The following is a 17,589-nucleotide window of genomic DNA, read 5'->3' as shown; positions in this document are numbered from 1 at the left end:
GCTTTGAGTAGTATAAATTTTTGTTTGTTTTTCCAGGTCTATAAAGGTGAATTTCAGCTTCCTGACTTCCTCAAAGAAGTGCCACAGGTACAGTATTGAATTAATTTCCTTTTTGTGGGTGTAGCAGCAAAGGATATCAAACTGCCTTTATAAACCACTTCTTCATGAGCTTGGTTTTCTGATTGATGGTGAGATTTGCTGCTTTTCCATGAGGTGGAATCTTGAACTCAGCATCCCCAAGCTCTCCTGAATCCGTGTGTAACTCCAGAGTGAAGAGTGGTGTTTGTCACCCTGAGCTGCCTGAATATTGCTGTAAAATGGAATTAAAAATTGAATGTCTTTTGTGGATCAAACTGCAAAGTTTATTACTTGTAGAGGAGCTTTATATTTTCTTACCTTGGTTTAAAGCAAGTCCGGAGGGCAGAGTTATAAGTACTGAGAGATTTTATTACTAAATAGAGATGTTATCAAAGTCAACAAACCCAGCCATGGATAGGGATGGTGCTGATTTAATAGTCAGGTGTGCTATGGAACTTCAGGTTCTACTGAAAATTCACAATTTGGTACCCCCCAAATGCTGTTCTTTGTCATCAGCTCCCTAAAGGACCTACAAAAAAAAAAAAACCCTTATTGTGAAGCTCTCAAACTGTAGGATCTTGTGGATATCACAGATTTGTAAAATCCCAGAATGGTTTGGCTTGAAGAGACTTTAAAAATAATATTTTTCCCACCGTCTGCCATGGGCAAGGACACTTTCCACTGTCCCAGGTTGCTCCAAGCCCTGTCCAACCTGGCCTTGAACACTTCCAGGAATGGAACAGGTTAAAAATACCCAGGAATCTACCACAGACAAAGCATTTTAACTTCTCCATTTGTTCAAATAAAAATGGTTTGATTAAAAAGGAAAACTGATTTCTTTTGTTCCAGCCAAAGAAGACAGTAGAAAGGAAGTCTCGTGGCAAGATAAAATGAACGTGGAGCAGTAAAGTGGCATAGCTGGAGTGTGTGTTTCATGTTTTCAGAAAATAACCCTGCTGTGGCCACCAAACCTTTCTGAGCAGCCTTTGTGTGATCTCTAACGTAGGCTTGGCTTTTCCCTGGCTCTTGGCCTGCTTGGATCACTCAGTGCTCCTGCTTTGCTCAGCTCTGGAGAACCATCCCAGCCCTGTTGCTGCCAGCATTGTCCCTGTCACTGAGTGTCTGCTCCATGTGTGCTGCTGAATTCTCAGGAGCCTGCTGGGGTCACTTCCACGTGGGGTTGCTGGTGGGATTGCAGGATTAGCCACCAGAAAGCTGCAGGAATGGGGTGTGCCTTACCAGGAGGGGATTTATGGGAAATGCGGGGAGATCCTTCAGAATTGAGCACATCATGTACAGATGGTGTGCTAGCAAAAAAATTCCTTGATGTTTAATAAATCCTGGGTTAAATTCTTTGAGTCCTTGTTTGCATACATACCGGTTAAATTATGGTGTTTGTGGTTTTCAACTATCCTGGGCTACCCAAAAGAACCTGGGCCACTCTGACTGATAAATTCCTTCTGCACCCCACAGGATAGGGAGGTTCCTGCTAAACTCCAGGAGGTAAATTTATACAATTGGCTTGGTTTAAATACAGTATTTACCAAAATCTGAGCAGATTTATCCATAGCAAAGACAGACCATCCAAAAGACAAAAATAAACACTATGGAAGAGTAAAAGAATATTCCTTAAACCATAAAAACCTGATCAAACTGATGCTGATAGTGTTCTCCTTTAGTATTAACACAATGTAACCAAACAGCTCAAAGGTTTGGAGAACAGACATTGCTGCTGATATTTTTGTCCTCTAATGTAAAGTAGCTAATTTAATTTTAATTCTTTTTTTGACAGACTGAACCTATGGAATAGAAGATAAAGTGGACATTTCTTGCACAGAAGGTAATAAAAGAGTGTTGCAGTTCTGCTTATTTGTTGTTCTTAATTTGAGATTATTTTTGTTTAACTTCTGTAACTCCATGGGTAAGATAAATACGAAGATATGTTTTTTTAAAGGAAGCTGCTGAAGATGAGCTGGTTTGTGATATTTGATTTAACATCTCATAGCCTGCATTTTCAAAAAGCTGCATTTTAGTCACTGAATAAACAGTGACAAAGTTTTGCTGGGAGCTGAGTAAATTCCAGACCAGTTAAGGAATGAGTGATGCAAGATTTCCTGTGTTAATCCAGGATTTTTCTGCTGTCAGATGTTCTGGCCTAACAACAAAAGATGGCAAAATTTAAATGCAGTTTAAAAATAGCCCAAAGCAGTGTGCCCTACAAATATCCCCAAAATAGATCCTTACGTGGCCATAAATATAAACACCCTAAATATAGCCAAAAGCACTGCTCTGTGTAGGAATAATGGCTCTAAAATCCTCCCAGAGATGAATTACAGACCTTCACTGTGAAATCAATAGAGGAACCATCATCTGTTCACACAGTCCATTTGAAATAATGAAAGCATCAAGCTCATTTTGCCACTTAGCTCTGAAAAATGGGTTTCAACCTGCAATATTTCTGTCTGAAGAAACCAAACTGGGAACTTCCCAGCATAACCTCCCGCTGGGTCACGAGGGGTTGGGATGTCAGTGGAAAATCAATACATATATATATTTTTTTTGCACCATGCTGTGAGCAGTCTCTAATGATAAAGGAGGGACAAAAGCAGCCCCACTCCCTACAGTGGGATTTGTCCTGGCAGTGATTTCCACCTGCTGAGACAGCAGTGGCTACCCTTAATTCTGCATTGTTTGTAGTTCCAGAATATTACCAGGAAAACTCCAACATAACTTTATTTCTTTTTCCTTAGAAGATCAGCTGCTGCCTTTTCCATGGGAATGATCCTTCAGGCCTGTCCCCCTGGCATCAGAGGTGTGCTGCTCATGGCCTGCTCTCTTCAGAATGTTCTCCTCTTTCTTTCATCTGTTTTTGTTCCAAATTTTGCTGTTGTGAGCGCATGTAAACCTGTTAAAAAACAACAAAAAAAATCACTGATGTTAATGTAGAACTGCATTACATTCGCACAACTATTTTTTTTAAGGTTTTGAAAAATGCAAAAGCAATGACTGTCTCTGAAATTGCTCCTCTGTTTTAATTAGAGGGCTTCTCTTCAAATTTTTTTGTTTCCTGTAGCGGTTTGGTTTTAAATGTACAAAGCTTTCAAGAGTGGTCTGTGCTTGTCCTGAAAGATTCTTGGTGGAAAAGTTGTTTGTTTTATTCATATGTGAAAAATGTTAAATATCTTTTATTTAAAAAGAAAAAAAAGTTGATAAATTACATGTACAATTACAATTCAATGATCTTTTGTATTTTATTTTTCAAAATAAATGCTTTAAATGTGATTTTTGTTTATTTATTTCTTAATAATGGTCTTGCTTCCAACTTAAGATTTAAATAATTCAAGATATTGATGTGTTATAATTCAAGATATTGATGTGAGGGAAGATATGATCTCATGTCCTGGATTTGGATCTTATTTTTAGGTTTGCAGTTGAATGCTTTTTGTTTGCTTTTAATAGCTGGGTGATGGAGAAATAGTAAATTGGAGTGTCCCACTGAGAGGTATAACTTGAGATTTGTTTACTGCAGGCAGAAGCAGGTAATTTTAGCTTCTTGAATTTGTTCCTTAAAAGCAATTTTCTTTAGAGATGCTCTGCGGGGGGGAAAGCACTGCTGTGAGTTGTACCCTGAAGTTTCGATCTTTAGGATACAATGTGGAACATTATTCTTTCCTAAGTTATTTTTGGGATGGTCGTTGTGGCTCAATTTCTGCTCCCCTCGCTGGTTCAAGGCGGTGAAGGCGGTTTCAACCTTCCCCACTGGTTTGGAGAGGAGTTCGTGCCAAAACGTTTGTATTTCCTCGCCCTGTGGATCTGACGGAGTTGAGCGTTCCCTCGGTCTCTCCGTGTGGCGATGATGAACCGCCGTGCCGTGAGGAAGGCAGATCCTTCCCACCCGCGCTCCCGGGGCCTCCCCTGCTGCCGGCTGAGGGCAGCGCGGCCCCGCTGCTGCTCCCGAGGCCGCTCTGAGCCCCGCTCCTTCCCGCCGGGCGCTTCCCGGGAGCCGCGCGGCGCTGAGGGCTCGGGATCGCCCCGGTGCCGCCGCCGGTGCCGCCGGGGCGGCTCCTCCCGCCGGGACCCGGATGGGCCCGTACGTGACGCGGGGGCGCGGCCGCTCCCCCCGGGCCGGAGCGGAGCTGCAGCCGCGGCCGCGGGCGGGCAGCAGGTGAGCGCGGGCGGGGACAGCCGGCCCCGCTCCCCTCAGCCCTCCCTCATCCCCTCCATCCCCTGCAGGGCTTTCCCCGCGGCCGGGGCTCCGGTACCGACCCGCGGCAGGTGAGGGAGCGGCGGGGAGGCCGCGGGGCCGGAGGGGTGAGGGGAGCGGAGGGACGGCGGCCGGAGCACCCCCTCGCGAGCGGTGGTGCCGGCCAGGCTGTGTCAGCCTGGCAATGTGAGAGTTCATTTTTAATTAGTTATGAATGAATTATTGGTTATTTCCCTGACTGTTGGCGTGCCCGCCGCCTGGTTTGTGCTGCCCCATCCAGGCGCTGTGGTGGTGATGCGTGTGCTCCTCGCAGCTGTCAGACGGCTCCGAGCTGAGAGCTGCGGGATTCCGTGAGGGACAGTGCCAGGGAGCCGTGGGATTCCGTGAGGGACAGTGCCAGCCCTGCTGTCCTGAGAGCTGCGGGATTCCGTGAGGGACAGTGCCAGGGAGCCGTGGGATTCCGTGAGGGACAGTGCCAGCCCTGCTGTCCTGAGAGCTGCGGGATTCCCTGAGGGACAGTGCCAGCCCCGCTGTCCCGAGAGCCATGGGATTCCGTGAGGGACAGCACCAGCCCCGCTGTCCTTAGAGCTGCGAGATTCCGTGAGGGACAGTGCCAGCACTGGTGGGTGCAGCCCTGGTGTCCTTCAGCCATGGTGACTCCAGCCCCCGGCCAGGTGTCCCTGCTGTCCTGCAGGGTCATTGGGATGGACACTCCCATTCTGCCCATCCACACACCCTGTCTTTCCTCTCAGCTGCAAAAGTTGAGTTACACTGCCCTTTCATCATACTCTGTGGTGGTGTTTGTGACTAGAGATGCTGGGATTTTACAGTCCAGGATTCTCCAGGCCAGTGTATAACACAGTTTATTGCCCCTCTTCCAGGATGTTTCTTTGCTGCTCTGACAGATTCATTAGAATTTACTGGATGTTGTGTCTTTTCCCTGTGTGTTCAAACCTTACAAACCTTACAATCATCTCTGTCTCTTAAAGTTGGTGATGCAGACACTGCTAAATAGGTCTCATTCTACCCCAGTCTCTCTTTAAAAGGGGGGAGCCTTCTAACAATCCAGTTGGTAGCTCCCTGAAAAAGCACATCCCAAAGAGTTACTTTTGAACAGGAGTTTGTGTGGGACTCCTGTGATGTTCATCAGAACCTTGACAGAGAAGCCTTTGACTGTATAACCATTATGTCATTTTTTGTTGATATGTAACTTTATTGGGTTTGTAACTTTGCCAACACTGATGCAGAAGGTATTTAAGAATATACCTCAGAAAGTATTTAATAAAAAGTTGTTTAAACCAATATGGAGAAGTTGAGAGAGCAGCAGAGCCTTGAAAAGCTTTTTTAAATCTCAGCATCAAGCCCAGCTCAGGGGTTGCTGTCATTCTCTGGGGAATGAAGGCAAACTGGCAGGGCCAGGTCATTTACTGAGCTCTGTGTGTGACAATATCTGAGCTGTCCCCAACAAAGCTCCAGGAAGCAATCCCTGCTTTTAAATGCAGGTGGAAAGACTGGAAGGAGGCATTTCTATTAGAGTTGGATGCTGCTGATGTGATATTTAATTTAATGATAATTTTATTTATTGGTGATGTTTTCTGTTGATCTAGACCTAGATGTATTTGAAAGTGAAATGGAGAAAATTGCTTAGTTTAAATAAATAAATTCTGTAAATTTAATGAGAGATTTAACAAAGGAATATTTCTACACATAGTTAAAAATAATTATTGCAGGTGCTTTGAGTGCAAAGAAAAGGATCAGCCCAGGTTTGGATGGGGCTTGGAGCAACCTGGTCTGTGGACATGGCAGGGGGTGGAACTGGATGATCCTTAAGGTCCAGTTCAACCCAAATTATTCTGGGATTCAGATGGGTGTGCTTTCTTCATGAAACGCAGAGATTAACTTGTGGCTTTCTTTCAGGAGGACTCTGCTCCTGTCAGCACAGCTCTGTTTCACTGCTCCCTGGGTGAACAGGTGAAGCCAACCCAGAGAGAGACTTCACTCACCTTTTAATGAACGACAAAAAACAGGTTCAACTTGTCAGTCATTGATCTTTTTATTGCCACTCCTTGTTCTCAAAATCCTGCTCTCATGATGGCCTAAGCCTCATTATTGAGAGCTTGTTCTGTGTGGATGTTCCAATGGCACAGAAGGTTGGTATCCTGAGCACAACATAATTGATGCTGTCTCATGGCTTTTTTTCTTAAACCTTGGTGTCATATTGAAGGAGATTATGAAAGAGGGAGAAAATCTCTTTTTCTCAGGGTCTAGCTCTCTTAGGAAAGAGGCTCTTTTTGGTGCCATGCCAAATGGATGAACTTACCCCAAAACCCATTCTGTGGTCAATAATGCTGACATAGTTAATGGAGTGAATGTTGTTTATTCACACTAAACTCCATTTAGTGAAATCTATGGGACATCCTTGAGAAATGCAGACAAAGAGCACATTTTTGGTCAATCTTTTGTTCTTTTGAGTACTCTAAAGAGAACTAGAAATAGCAGCCAAAGCACTGGTGTCAAGTGGCAGCTTTACAAATAATACTTTCACAGTAAACACAGGCTCACTCAGTTTTTGACCGTGCATCTTATAAATGCTGATCTGCAAGCTTTTTCTGGCTGATAATTGGTTTACCTCCTTAAAGGAATCCCTAGCAAAAGAATCTTTCATTTATTTATATTGCGTCTTTTCTTTATCTGTGAGGCATAGTTGAGTTGTTTGGATAACTGATGATGTCAGAATAAAATTTGTTTTAGGACAAATATTAAAATTGTTAATAGGGTGTGGCCCTTCAGATACTCTTCCATCCCTATTTATCTGCCTGTGCATTAGACTGGGGTGGAAAAATCTGTAGAGAAGAGAAATTCAATCCCTCTCTGAGCTGAGCCAACACTATTAATGATGTTTGGAACTTCACATTAGCTACTTATCTGTGTTTATTAGGGTGTTAAACAGGAACTACAATTCATCTCCAGATTTTGGGGAAAGAAGGCTGTGGACACTCCCACAGAATGTGGAGATTTTGGTCAGATCAGGTCTCCTGTTTTGCTCAGGAGCATCCCAGCCCTGTCTGGGTTCACTCTGAACTCAATATTTCCTTTAAGAGCTGAGATCTAACAGTGTGCACAATGACTTAGCACCACTATTAAGGCAGATTTTTGAAATTTTATGTCATTTTTTCTTGCTGATTTTGAGGGGAAGCATCCTTGAGTTAATAAATACATATGCCAGATGTGCTCGTGCAAATAATCCTCTTTCTATTATTTTATAGTGATTTGAGAGAAGGTTTGGAGGTGGATAAAGCCTCTGGTGGTGAAATGTCTTTGTTAGGGAGTTGCGATGCTGCTGGAGACACCCTGGGAACGGGGATTTTACATAACGCGTTCTAAGGAGAGCAGCGGGCTTCTCTTTCAATCATTATTTTTACCGTGCAGTCTGTCAGTGCATCCCATGGTCCCGCTGAGGATGGACTGAGAAGCCTTGGAGGTGTTAAATTCAGTTGATAATTAGCAGAGTGCTAAGGAGAGTTCAATATTCGTGTCTCGTGCGCGTCCCTGCTGTGCTGTGCTGTAGCGAACAGGGAAACGCCCGCTTTCCTCGGCTGCGGAGAAATCCCGGTTTTCCCATTTCCCGGGAATTCCAGAGCCCGGCCGAGCCCTCCCCGTGCCCGTCCCCGCTGCCGGCGAGCGGCTGAAGGTGACAGACGGAGCCGGGTGTCGCCAATGTGGCAGGGACGCGTCCCTGCATCCCGCCCCTGGCAGGGCCGTGTTCCTGCATCCCGCCCCTGGCGAGGGACAGGCTGGGACAGCGGCCACCCAAATTCTCCCAGCAAATGACATTTTCCTGCAAAGCCGCGCCGGAGCCAATCGCTCCCTGCACCGTGCAGCCAATGGATGCCGAGCTCTTCCAGCCCCTGCCAGCGGCTCGGCGGCTGGAGGGCCTCGGAGCAGCTGTGCCAGCGGCATTCCTGCCCGCAGCCTCTCCGGGGGTGCCTGGCATCCCTGCTCCTCCTTCTCCCGGGAATAACGCTGCTGCTGCGGGGAGCGCTCGGGGTGACGCGGCCGCTGCGGGGAGCGCGCCGGCCATTGGGGTAATTCGGGTGATTAATTTGGGTCTCCCTTCAGCACTGCCACGGCCTCCTACCCAGCAGAGCTGCTCCCCAGAGCCAGAGGGATGGTGGTAGTCACGGGGCAGAACAAAGTGAGTGCCACCCCGGATGATGCCATGTCGAGCTCGGATGCAGAGGATGATTTCCAAGAGCCGGCCACTCCCACCGCCACCCAGGCAGCACAAGCGCTACCTCTGCTGCCCCAGCAGGTAAGAGCTCACCTGAGACGGGGTGATCGCGGCAGCACAGACTGCTCAGGTGCTGAGGAATTCAGGATTTCCTTGTGGGGCTTAACACGTTTGAATAAAACTCAGTCTCTTGAATGTATTTGAGTAGCTTGGCAGCTTTACTTACAAGTTCCATCCAGGTTTGGACTTGAGACATGCAATTCAGTGTTTACTCTGGTACTTAAGGCAGCCTGGGGTGTGATAATAAGCTTTTAGGCCTGATGTAAACAATTTTTTTTTTTTTTCCCAGTGTATAGTATAGTCTGGTTGTGTAAAGGAACCAGCAGAGTGCAAATCCCAAGGTTGACCTGAGATTGCTTCCCTTTTTTTTTCTCTCTGTGTAAGGCTGGGGAAGGAGTTTTATTTTGCTCTTTCCTTTCCCCAAAAGAGCCAGGAGAGGAGGCATTAATATCTCAAATGTTTGCCACTCCAGCTGAGTGATTCCTGCTGTTTCAGATTCCCAGCTACAATTAAACCACTCCCTAATTCCTCCCAGCAGCCAAAGCATCCACATTTTCACCCCTCAGAGCTCCCTGATCTGTGGCAGTGTGGCAGGAACCACACATTTGTCCCAGTGGCAAACTGCAAGTCCCTTTCTGAAGCTGCGCTGTCACCTGCAGAGGACTGGCAGCTCCTTTCTGATGTCTTGGTTGCTTTTGCAGTTCCCAGAAGTTGTCCCACTGAATGTGGGGGGGATGTTCTTCACCACCAGACTGTCCACGCTGCGCAGGTACGAGGACACCATGCTGGCAGCCATGTTCAGTGGCAGGCACTACATCCCCACGGACGCCGAGGGCCGGTACTTCATCGACAGGGACGGCACCTACTTCGGGTATGTGCTGCACTGTGCTTCTACACTTTGGAACAGTTTTGGGTTTGTATCCCAGTATTTTATTTATACCCCAGACTGTACCCCCCTCCCTTTGCCTGTGTAATCCCTCTCCTTTGCTGAGATCATCCCCAAATCCCCACCCTGGCTCTCTGTCAATCACTCAGCATCCCATCCCCTCCATCCAGAACTTTCGGTCCCGGACAGGGAGTGATTAGCCAGGGGTCAGCCCCCCAAGTGTTTCTCCATACGCTGTCCTAAATGTCCATTTCCCAGTATCCATACCTTAATTTTTCTTTTTTTGTTTATTTGATAAGGGTTTTATTGGTTAATACTTATAAAGTGATTTCTTTCTCTGTCAAAAGAGATCCTGTTGCTGAACAGTGTTTCAGAACTACGAGAAAACGCTCTGTCTCTTTTTTCAAAATTCTGATTATTGTTCTATAAATGGCCCTGATCCGTGATGAGAAACCTCCTTTGCAGATGTCCCATCCATTCAGCTGGATCTGTGTGGAATAAAATGTTCATGAAAATGATTCTCTGGGAAAATGCAGAAGTTTATTTTGTCCCAGGCCTAAATTTGAAATGCAGTGACCACAATTTCTTTCCCATGAAACACTCTGGCCTCTTTTGTGTTATAAATGGTTTCCTCCACAATGAATGTTTGGTTTAAAATCCACTGATATTTTTTCAAATGAGTTTTGACATCAGCCGAGGCAAAATGTGAAATAATGGCTTGGAAACCTGAACGTGGCAAACGGTTTTACAAACAAATGTTGGGAATATGGCTCATTTGTTTCAGTTACTGTCTCAATAGAGCAAACAGTGAATATCCAGCCTTTCCTGTCCTTTCCCATCTGCAGCAGTTTTGGCAGAAATGTGTTTGTTAATGATATTTTTACCCTTTTTTTTAGAGACATACTAAACTTCCTACGATCTGGTGAGCTGCCCCCCCGAGAGCGAGTGAGGTCAGTGTACAAGGAAGCTCAGTATTATTCCATAGGACCCTTGCTAGACAATCTAGAGGATATCCAGCCTCTTAAAGGAGAAAAAGTTAGACAAGCTTTCCTGGGCCTAATGCCATATTACAAAGGTAAATAAAGCAAGTAGCACTGACTGTTTCTTCTAGTGGGATTGCAGTGTTAAACCTCGTGCTTTCAGTCTGCTCTCAGCTCCCAGACTGATCCCATTGCAGCTGGGAAGTTTATTCTGTATTTTTATGCTGTTTGGATCTTTGAGGTCTCCACATCCTGCTGCATCCCAGGGTGTGGATTTCCATGCTTATAAGGGAGAAAGATTAATCTGTACTGTTATCAAATGAGAGGGTTTGTCTGCATTTGTTCTGTCAGGACTTGCAAGTGAATAAACTTGGCCTTGTAGTGAGGCCAGATAACTTGGGAAGTAATAAGGCCACCAAGCTCACCATATAATCAAGATTGATTTGATTATTATATTTATATTTATAATTTTATGTGTAGTTTTATTTTATATAATTATATAAAACTATAATATATTAATTATGGAGTTTATTATAATATATTAATTCATATAATTATGAATTATAAGGCCGCCAAGCTCACCAGATAATGGAGATTGATTTGATTATCCTATATTTTATATAATATATATAAATTCTATAGTATATTAATTTATATATATATTTTATATACTAAGGCCCCAAGCTTACCCGTTATCTCCAGATAACAGAGATTGATTTTATTATTATATATAATATGTATAATATAATATATAATTTTATTATTTATAATTATTTTATATGAGGTTATATAATATATAAAATATAATATAATACATTAATTATGTAATTATATAATAATTTATATATATTTTATGTAATAAGGTCACCAAGCTGACCAGACAATGAGATTGATTTGATTAGTCTATATTTTGCCACATGCTGCTAATCTGATGCTGAGAGCAGCTGCAGTGACAGGTTTCACATGGAATGATTGCTTTAGATCTCCTTCCCTGGGCCCTTCCTCGGGAGCCTCAGTGTGTGTCTTTTGCAGACCACCTGGAGCGGATCATCGAGATCGCCAAGCTGCGAGCCATGCAGAGGAAGGCCAGGTTTGCCAAGCTCAAGGTGTGCGTGTTCAAGGAGGAGATGCCCATCACCCCCTATGAGTGCCCCCACTTCAACTCCCTGCGCTTCGAGCGCAGCGAGAGCGAGGCCAAGCTCTTTGAGCACCACTGCGAGGTGGACGTGTCCTTCGGGCCCTGGGAGGCCGTGGCCGACGTCTACGACCTCCTGCACTGCATCGTCACCGACCTGTCGGCCCGTGGCATCACCGTGGACCACCAGTGCATCGGCGTCTGCGACAAGCACCTCATCAACCACTACTACTGCAAGCGCCCCATCTACGAGTTCAAGATCACCTGGTGGTGAGCCCAGGGCACAGCAAAGGATCAGGGGACTCCCCGAGGACAAATGTGCTCTCGAGGTCGCCTGGTGGTGAGTGTGGTGGCACATCAAGGGGTGATTGGACTTCTAGAGGACAAATGTTCCTCCAAGATCACTGGGAGAACATGGTGGGGAGTTGTGGTGGCACTGAGGGGTGAGAGGACTCCTTAAGGACAAACGTTCTTCCAACGTCGCCTTGTGGTTGCAGACTGAGGGGTGAAAGGATCCTAAAGGACAAATGTTCTTTCAAAGTCACCTGGTGGTGAGTGTGGTGGCACATCGAGGGGTGAAAGGACTTCTAGAGGACAAATGTTCTTTCAAGATCATCTGTGGTGAGTGTGGTGGCAGAGAAGGGTGAAAGGACTCCTAAAGGACAAATGTTCTTTCAAGGTCACCTGTGAAAGGATCCTAAAGGACAAATGTTCTTTCAAGATAACCTCGTGGTGAGTGTGGTGGCACAGCAAGGGATGAAAGGACTTCTAGAGGACATCAAGATCGCTTGGTGATGAGTGTGGTGGCACTTAAAGGACAAATGTTCTTGGCAGTTGCCTTGCTGCTCACATTCCTTGGGATCAGCCTGCTGGCAGGGGTTGGGAAAACCTCTGGAAACTTGAAAAACCAGCCTGAAATCAGACTGTTGGCTCAGGTACCTTAACGAGGCACAAAACAAAATCACCTCATGCACAGGATGGAGGGGAGTGGCTGAACATCTGCTCAAAGGTGCCACCAAGCACGTGGCTTCAGGATGGAATTGCAGAATTTTCCTGCATTTTTGGGAATCTGGGGTGCTACTAAAGCTGACGTTTCAGTTTTACCCTCTTAGAAATGTTTTAGTTCCTCCTCCAGCTCTATAAAGTTTGAGTCACACCCAGCACAAAGATCTGGAAATGTCATTTAGATGTACTAGATAATTAAAAAAAAAAAAGAGTACTCCTTATATATTATTAATTGTTGTCAGGGTTAAGCTGTATTTCTTTTTTAATTAAGAATCTATGTTGTGAATTATAATGTTGTACTTCAATTAATTCTGTTGTTATCAAAAGGAATAGCAGATCTGGAATATATTCCTTAATGCTTTTAATAACTGTTCATGGAAGACTTGTGCCTGTTTTTAGCCTTAGAAATTTTAAATGTTTACAATATCTACAAAAAAAAAAAAGCTCTTTAGAATCAGGTCATTTGCAAAGGCTTTTGGTAAATGAGAAAACCCTGTCTGTATGTTCCTGTTAGCAGTAGTAAGAGGAATATTTAATGTATATTATTTTATTACTGACTCTTTTTACATTCTGTGATATTAAACTTTATTTTAGACCTAAAGTCAGATGATGTTAGACAAGTGCTTCCTTCACCTCACCTTTTTCAGACAATTAAATCTTAAATTTTATCCTTCTTCTTGACCCTTCTTGGTGTCATAGAAGGAAAAACAAAATTCAAACTTCATATTCAGATACTTCTCCACTCTAAAGCAGTAGGGAATTCCTTTCCATGCTGGAAGAGGCAGCCACTGCAGAATCATATTTTCTTCAGAAGGTCATTTTTGTACTTCTGACATGAAAAACCACATCCCAAATTTCAACTGCTGAATTCAGCCCAAAACTGAGGGAGAAAAGTGTGAAAATCTTACTGTTTTATGAGGAACAGAAAACTCCAACCCCCCTGAAGGGGCTTCAGAATAATCCTAAAGAGAAAGAAAAATAAAAATTTCTATATTGCATTCCATTGGAATAATTAATCCAAGAATATTTCTTCATTAAACTTCTGACCAAAATTCTTCAGAAACATTAATTACAGTGATCACAATTCTCAGTTTTCTGACGAAATTTTTAGAATAGCTTTAAGAACTTAAGGATCAAATTGGTTTGCAAAGAAAGAGACCAATTTTTTTGCCTTGTCTCCCTTTTAGACATTTAATTTAGCAGTGTAATTGTCTCTCTGAGGTGGTGTCTCCTGCTGAACTCTGCAATCCTCTCACAGCATCATTGTCAACTGCTGAGTTTCAAGGGCTGAGATAAATATGAACAGAGGGAGTTCTGCACATTTGGATCTAAATTGAAATTTATTTCAATTGTTTCCTGAAATAATGGCCTTGGTGTTACAGGTTCTTGGAGTCATGTTTGGCATCCAAAATGAAAAGTTAAACTGAACTAAAGTTTCCCTGCAAGGAGAAGAATTTTGCTTGGTTTCTTTGCTGCCTTCATTTTTTCTTTCTTCCCAAGGAATCTAAACTGCAAACCACAATTTCTGATAAAATTAAAGAACACCTTCAAGCTGAGCCTTACAAAGTTTTGGCTGCCTGTGCACTTCAGATATTTAAGTTTGGGGTTTTCAGATGTTCAGAATTAGAGACATTTACAATTTCAGATTACAGTGAGAACTGCAGTTTTACTGGAATTTTCAGGGCTTTTTTTACCACTTCCCATAAATGTATTTACAGAACTCTGGCTGGAATTCCAGTACTCTTTGCAGGAATGGATCACAATTTGATTTTCAGTGTTTTCTGGTTTGGCTTTAGGAATTTCCCTGCTGTTGTTCAGGAGAAGCTGTGATGACAAAATTCCTGTTTCAGTCATTTTGTTACTCCTTAATATTCTGGATTTTGTAACTTTTTCCTGGTAATTGCTTAAATAATTAAGGAAGGCAACCCAACCAAAAAGAGAAAATTAAAACCTTGGTCTGTATCAGCTGTCTTAATCAAAGTTCTATCCTCCTGAAGCCATTAAGTGCAATACTGGAAAGGAAAACATGAATTTAAGGCCACAAGTTTAATTAGTGCTGGGATTTGTGATTTGTTCAGGTTAACAATATTTTAATTGTTCACAGCAGTCTTTGTTTACAAGGATTTAGCTGCTCTTGCCCAGCCTGTGCTCATTTTTTGACAGAAGCAGCAGAATTGTGCAGGTGGATGCCAGGGGAGTGTGATCTAAAAACTGGGTTGTGGAATGTGATTGCTTCTCTTTTCTGGGCCTGTAGCTTTTGAAATTCTCATTTAAACTAAAATGGGAGTGGCTGATCTGCTAAATCCATATTTGAGAGGACTGAGGATTTTTGGATAGAATTATATCATTAAACTTGGAATACTGCTTTGACTTTTTTTTTTTTTTCCCTTTAGGATTTTTCTTCATCTCTGGGCAAGTCAGAGTTTTGCTAATCCATATTTTTCTGTGCTCTCTTAGCTTTTTTGCCACTTTATCATCTACACAGCCACTTTTCCACCCTCACACTCCCCAGTCCCTGTGTTTGTGAGCAGTAAATGGTTTCCTTCCCATTTGAATATTGGAAGAATGGTGGGACAGTTGAGGGATATTTATTTAAAATTAGAATTGTTAACTATTTTTTACATTGCTGTGTGTGAACAAAACCATGACAAGACCAATTTTTTTAACATTCCCTTTATATCCATTGTGGAGTGGTTTTTAACAGGGAACAAAGGGAGCTCTGATATGGAGTGAGTTGGCCAATTCCACAGCACATGGAATGTTTCTGCACCTGGTGTGTGAAATAGGAAGGGAGAAAAAAGAAAATAAAATATAGGAAAATTTTAAAAAAGGAAAATAACCCTTATGAAGCACTCAAAAATAACCTGAAGAGGTGTTTGTGTACAGCAGCCCCTTAATGGCTGCTGAGCTGAAGAGTTAAAAAAAAATCTAAAAATAATTTTTGGAACTTGGTGTAGACTTTTAACTTGAATTCCCAATATTCTGCCCAGGAATCTGAACCATTCCTTGCTGACCTTGCATCCTGCTCAGAGGAAAGCGAAGGTGCTGCCAGCTTTGGTCTGGGAAGCCTTGGTGCCATCAACAGATCCTCTTGTGGGGCATGGGCAGGATTTCTAATTTTTATTTCTATTTTAACCCACAATGAGGGATCAGTTTTGGTTTTTTCCCCCTAAAAAGATAATTACTGGTATAATTAGAGGTTTTGTAGCTTCATTTGGCACTTGCACGCCCTGGGAGCCCTGGTGTCCAGATTTATCCTGTTTGTTGTTTGGAGATGACAGGGACGTGATGAGGAGGATGATGGAAGTGACAGCAGGGAAGAATTCCTGTCAGAGCTGCTGGTTCCCACTGCAGAGCTGCACCTTGATGTCACAGCTTCTCTGTGACATTTATTTTCTTTCTTTCTGTGGCATTTTCCTTCTTTTCTGCATGGCAAAGCAGAGTGGTCACACGGGACACAACTGCCTGGCAGGTAAGGGGAGATTTCAGAGCAGACACCACAAAAAAAAAAAAAGATCCCTTAACTCATTCTAAACTCTGGGATGGATTTATTTCACTTCTTTTAATGACTGCTTTACCCTGGATAATTCATAGACCCTGCTGGCTTTCAGTTGTGGTTGGTATTACTGAGCCCTGAAGATGTTTTTAGGTTTTCACACACTGCACAGAGGACCCAAGCTAGTTCTAAATTTTGGGCTATGACAAAAAAAGGAAAAAAAAAATTCCCTCCAGTCTTTCATTATCTTTCTGCAAATAAGCTGATTTCAGAGGATAATTATTCTATCTCCTGTATATAATTCTCTAACTGGAAATCACTTTCCAGAACAGCAGTTCATAGTAATTTTCCTTACACAAGCTTAGTATAAGTTTACCTCCACTTTCACTGTGACTTTTATAAATGGATTTTGTTTTGCTGAATTATAAATTGTATGTGTCTATGCATTGTAACCCGTAATGCCTTTGAAAATCCAGCCTGGATGCTAACAATCAGGGTTTGGAATTCTCTCCAAATGTGTTTTGTTAATAATTATGTTGATGTGTGATGTTCAATACTGTGAGTACTGCAGTGTATTATTTCTTAATACTTTTGACTTTTCAGTTCAGGTAATATATAATCTGTATGTTTTTTATTTAAAACACATAGAAGAAAACATGGATATTAAGGTTGTGTTGTGCAATAAAAGATTATGATACTGAAAACTTGGTCTGCAGCCACAGCAGTGCTTTTCCTCACCTTCCCTGGGATTTGAGTGTGTTTTGCCTGACTGCAGATGAAAATTAAGGCAGGAATCTCTGTCCCGGGCTGTTTCAATGGCATTTATGTGTTTATTATCATTTCCTGAGCAGAGGCACTGCTGCAGTGTGTGCTCAGGGACACCGGCCGGGATGGATCATTGCAATGACTGATCCCATCCTTCCCTCCCCACCCACCCATCCATCCCTGTGACACAGCACAGCACCTGCCCTGGTTCTGCAGTGCTCACAAAGAATCTTTCTGCCTCTGTTCTGAAGAATTTTCCCCTTGGTCTGAAGTAATTTCCTTCTGTCTATCTGTCCGGCTGAAGCACTCGCTGTCTCACAGTGGGATGTCCGTGCTGAGGAAAAAAAAAAAAAAAAAAACAAAAACAACGGGGGGAAAAAAATGAGACGGAAAGCAGCACACAACACTGTGTAACTGAGCACGGAAAGAGGAGTCTGAAATAGCAGCGGGTGTTTTTATATTCCCCCAAGGCAGCTCTGAGGTGCTCGTGTGGGGCCAGGGCCGGGCCCTGGAGCCCTGAGGAGCTGCTGCGGGCTCTGGAGAAGGAAGGGAGGCTGTAGGGCGGGAATTAGGGAGCCTGCAGGGTGGGAATTCGCCACGCTGGGAGGGCTCCATAACAAATGGCAGAGGAGAGGGGCTGTGGGTGCGCTCACGGCACCAGCCCGGCCGTGTCCCAGCCCCACTCACCCTCACCGCGCCCGCCCGGCTCCCCCTCAGCCCCGCGGCCGCCGCTCCGCCCAGCGCGGCCG

General features: G+C 43.8%; 2 protein-coding genes and 1 long non-coding RNA gene across 12 annotated transcripts in view; 2 read left to right on the top strand and 1 right to left on the bottom strand.

The window, feature by feature from the left end:
- Window positions 1-3,360, top strand: part of TPST1 (tyrosylprotein sulfotransferase 1) — a 29,908-nt gene extending 26,548 nt beyond the window's left edge. For 3 of the 8 annotated variants that reach the window (XM_050981826.1, XM_050981827.1, XM_050981828.1), the window contains exons 4-7: window positions 37-87; window positions 928-1,001; window positions 1,871-1,918; window positions 2,829-3,360. In XM_050981826.1, coding sequence (XP_050837783.1) covers window positions 37-87; window positions 928-972 — 96 coding nt within the window. In that variant the 3' untranslated portion in view covers window positions 973-1,001; window positions 1,871-1,918; window positions 2,829-3,360. Of the gene's footprint in view, window positions 1-36; window positions 88-927; window positions 1,002-1,551; window positions 1,582-1,870; window positions 1,919-2,828 lie in introns of all 8 variants that reach the window. The other 5 variants (XM_050981831.1, XM_050981830.1, XM_050981829.1 and 2 more) reach the window with 5 other exon arrangements.
- Window positions 3,361-4,188: 828 nt separating this feature from the next.
- On the top strand, window positions 4,189-11,864 carry KCTD7 (potassium channel tetramerization domain containing 7). 3 transcript variants are annotated; one of them, XM_030232684.2, is made up of 6 exons: window positions 4,190-4,243; window positions 6,200-6,432; window positions 8,402-8,594; window positions 9,275-9,444; window positions 10,356-10,534; window positions 11,472-11,864. In XM_030232684.2, the coding sequence occupies exons 2-6, from the start codon at window positions 6,413-6,415 to the stop codon at window positions 11,846-11,848; spliced, it is 939 nt and encodes a 312-aa protein (XP_030088544.1). In that variant the 5' UTR covers window positions 4,190-4,243; window positions 6,200-6,412; the 3' UTR covers window positions 11,849-11,864. The 3 variants fall into 3 exon arrangements, with proteins under 3 accessions (XP_018774896.1, XP_030088544.1, XP_018774897.1); XM_018919351.3 differs by lacking the exon at window positions 6,200-6,432 and having other exon boundaries at window positions 4,189-4,243; XM_018919352.3 differs by lacking the exons at window positions 4,190-4,243; window positions 6,200-6,432 and adding an exon at window positions 4,261-4,353.
- Window positions 11,865-15,870: 4,006 nt separating this feature from the next.
- Window positions 15,871-17,581, bottom strand: LOC108962714 (uncharacterized). Its single transcript, XR_007779157.1, has 3 exons — window positions 17,528-17,581; window positions 17,040-17,174; window positions 15,871-16,004 (listed from the first exon to the last, which is right to left on the bottom strand). It is a non-coding gene; the product is annotated as an uncharacterized LOC108962714 (long non-coding RNA).
- Window positions 17,582-17,589: the final 8 nt, after the last annotated feature.

The sequence above is a fragment of the Serinus canaria genome, chromosome 19 (assembly GCF_022539315.1).
Source record: "Serinus canaria isolate serCan28SL12 chromosome 19, serCan2020, whole genome shotgun sequence".
NCBI classification, from domain to species: Eukaryota; Metazoa; Chordata; class Aves; order Passeriformes; family Fringillidae; genus Serinus; species Serinus canaria.
The sequence above is the reverse complement of the archived record's forward strand: the minus strand, read 5'-3'. Positions and strand labels throughout refer to the sequence as shown.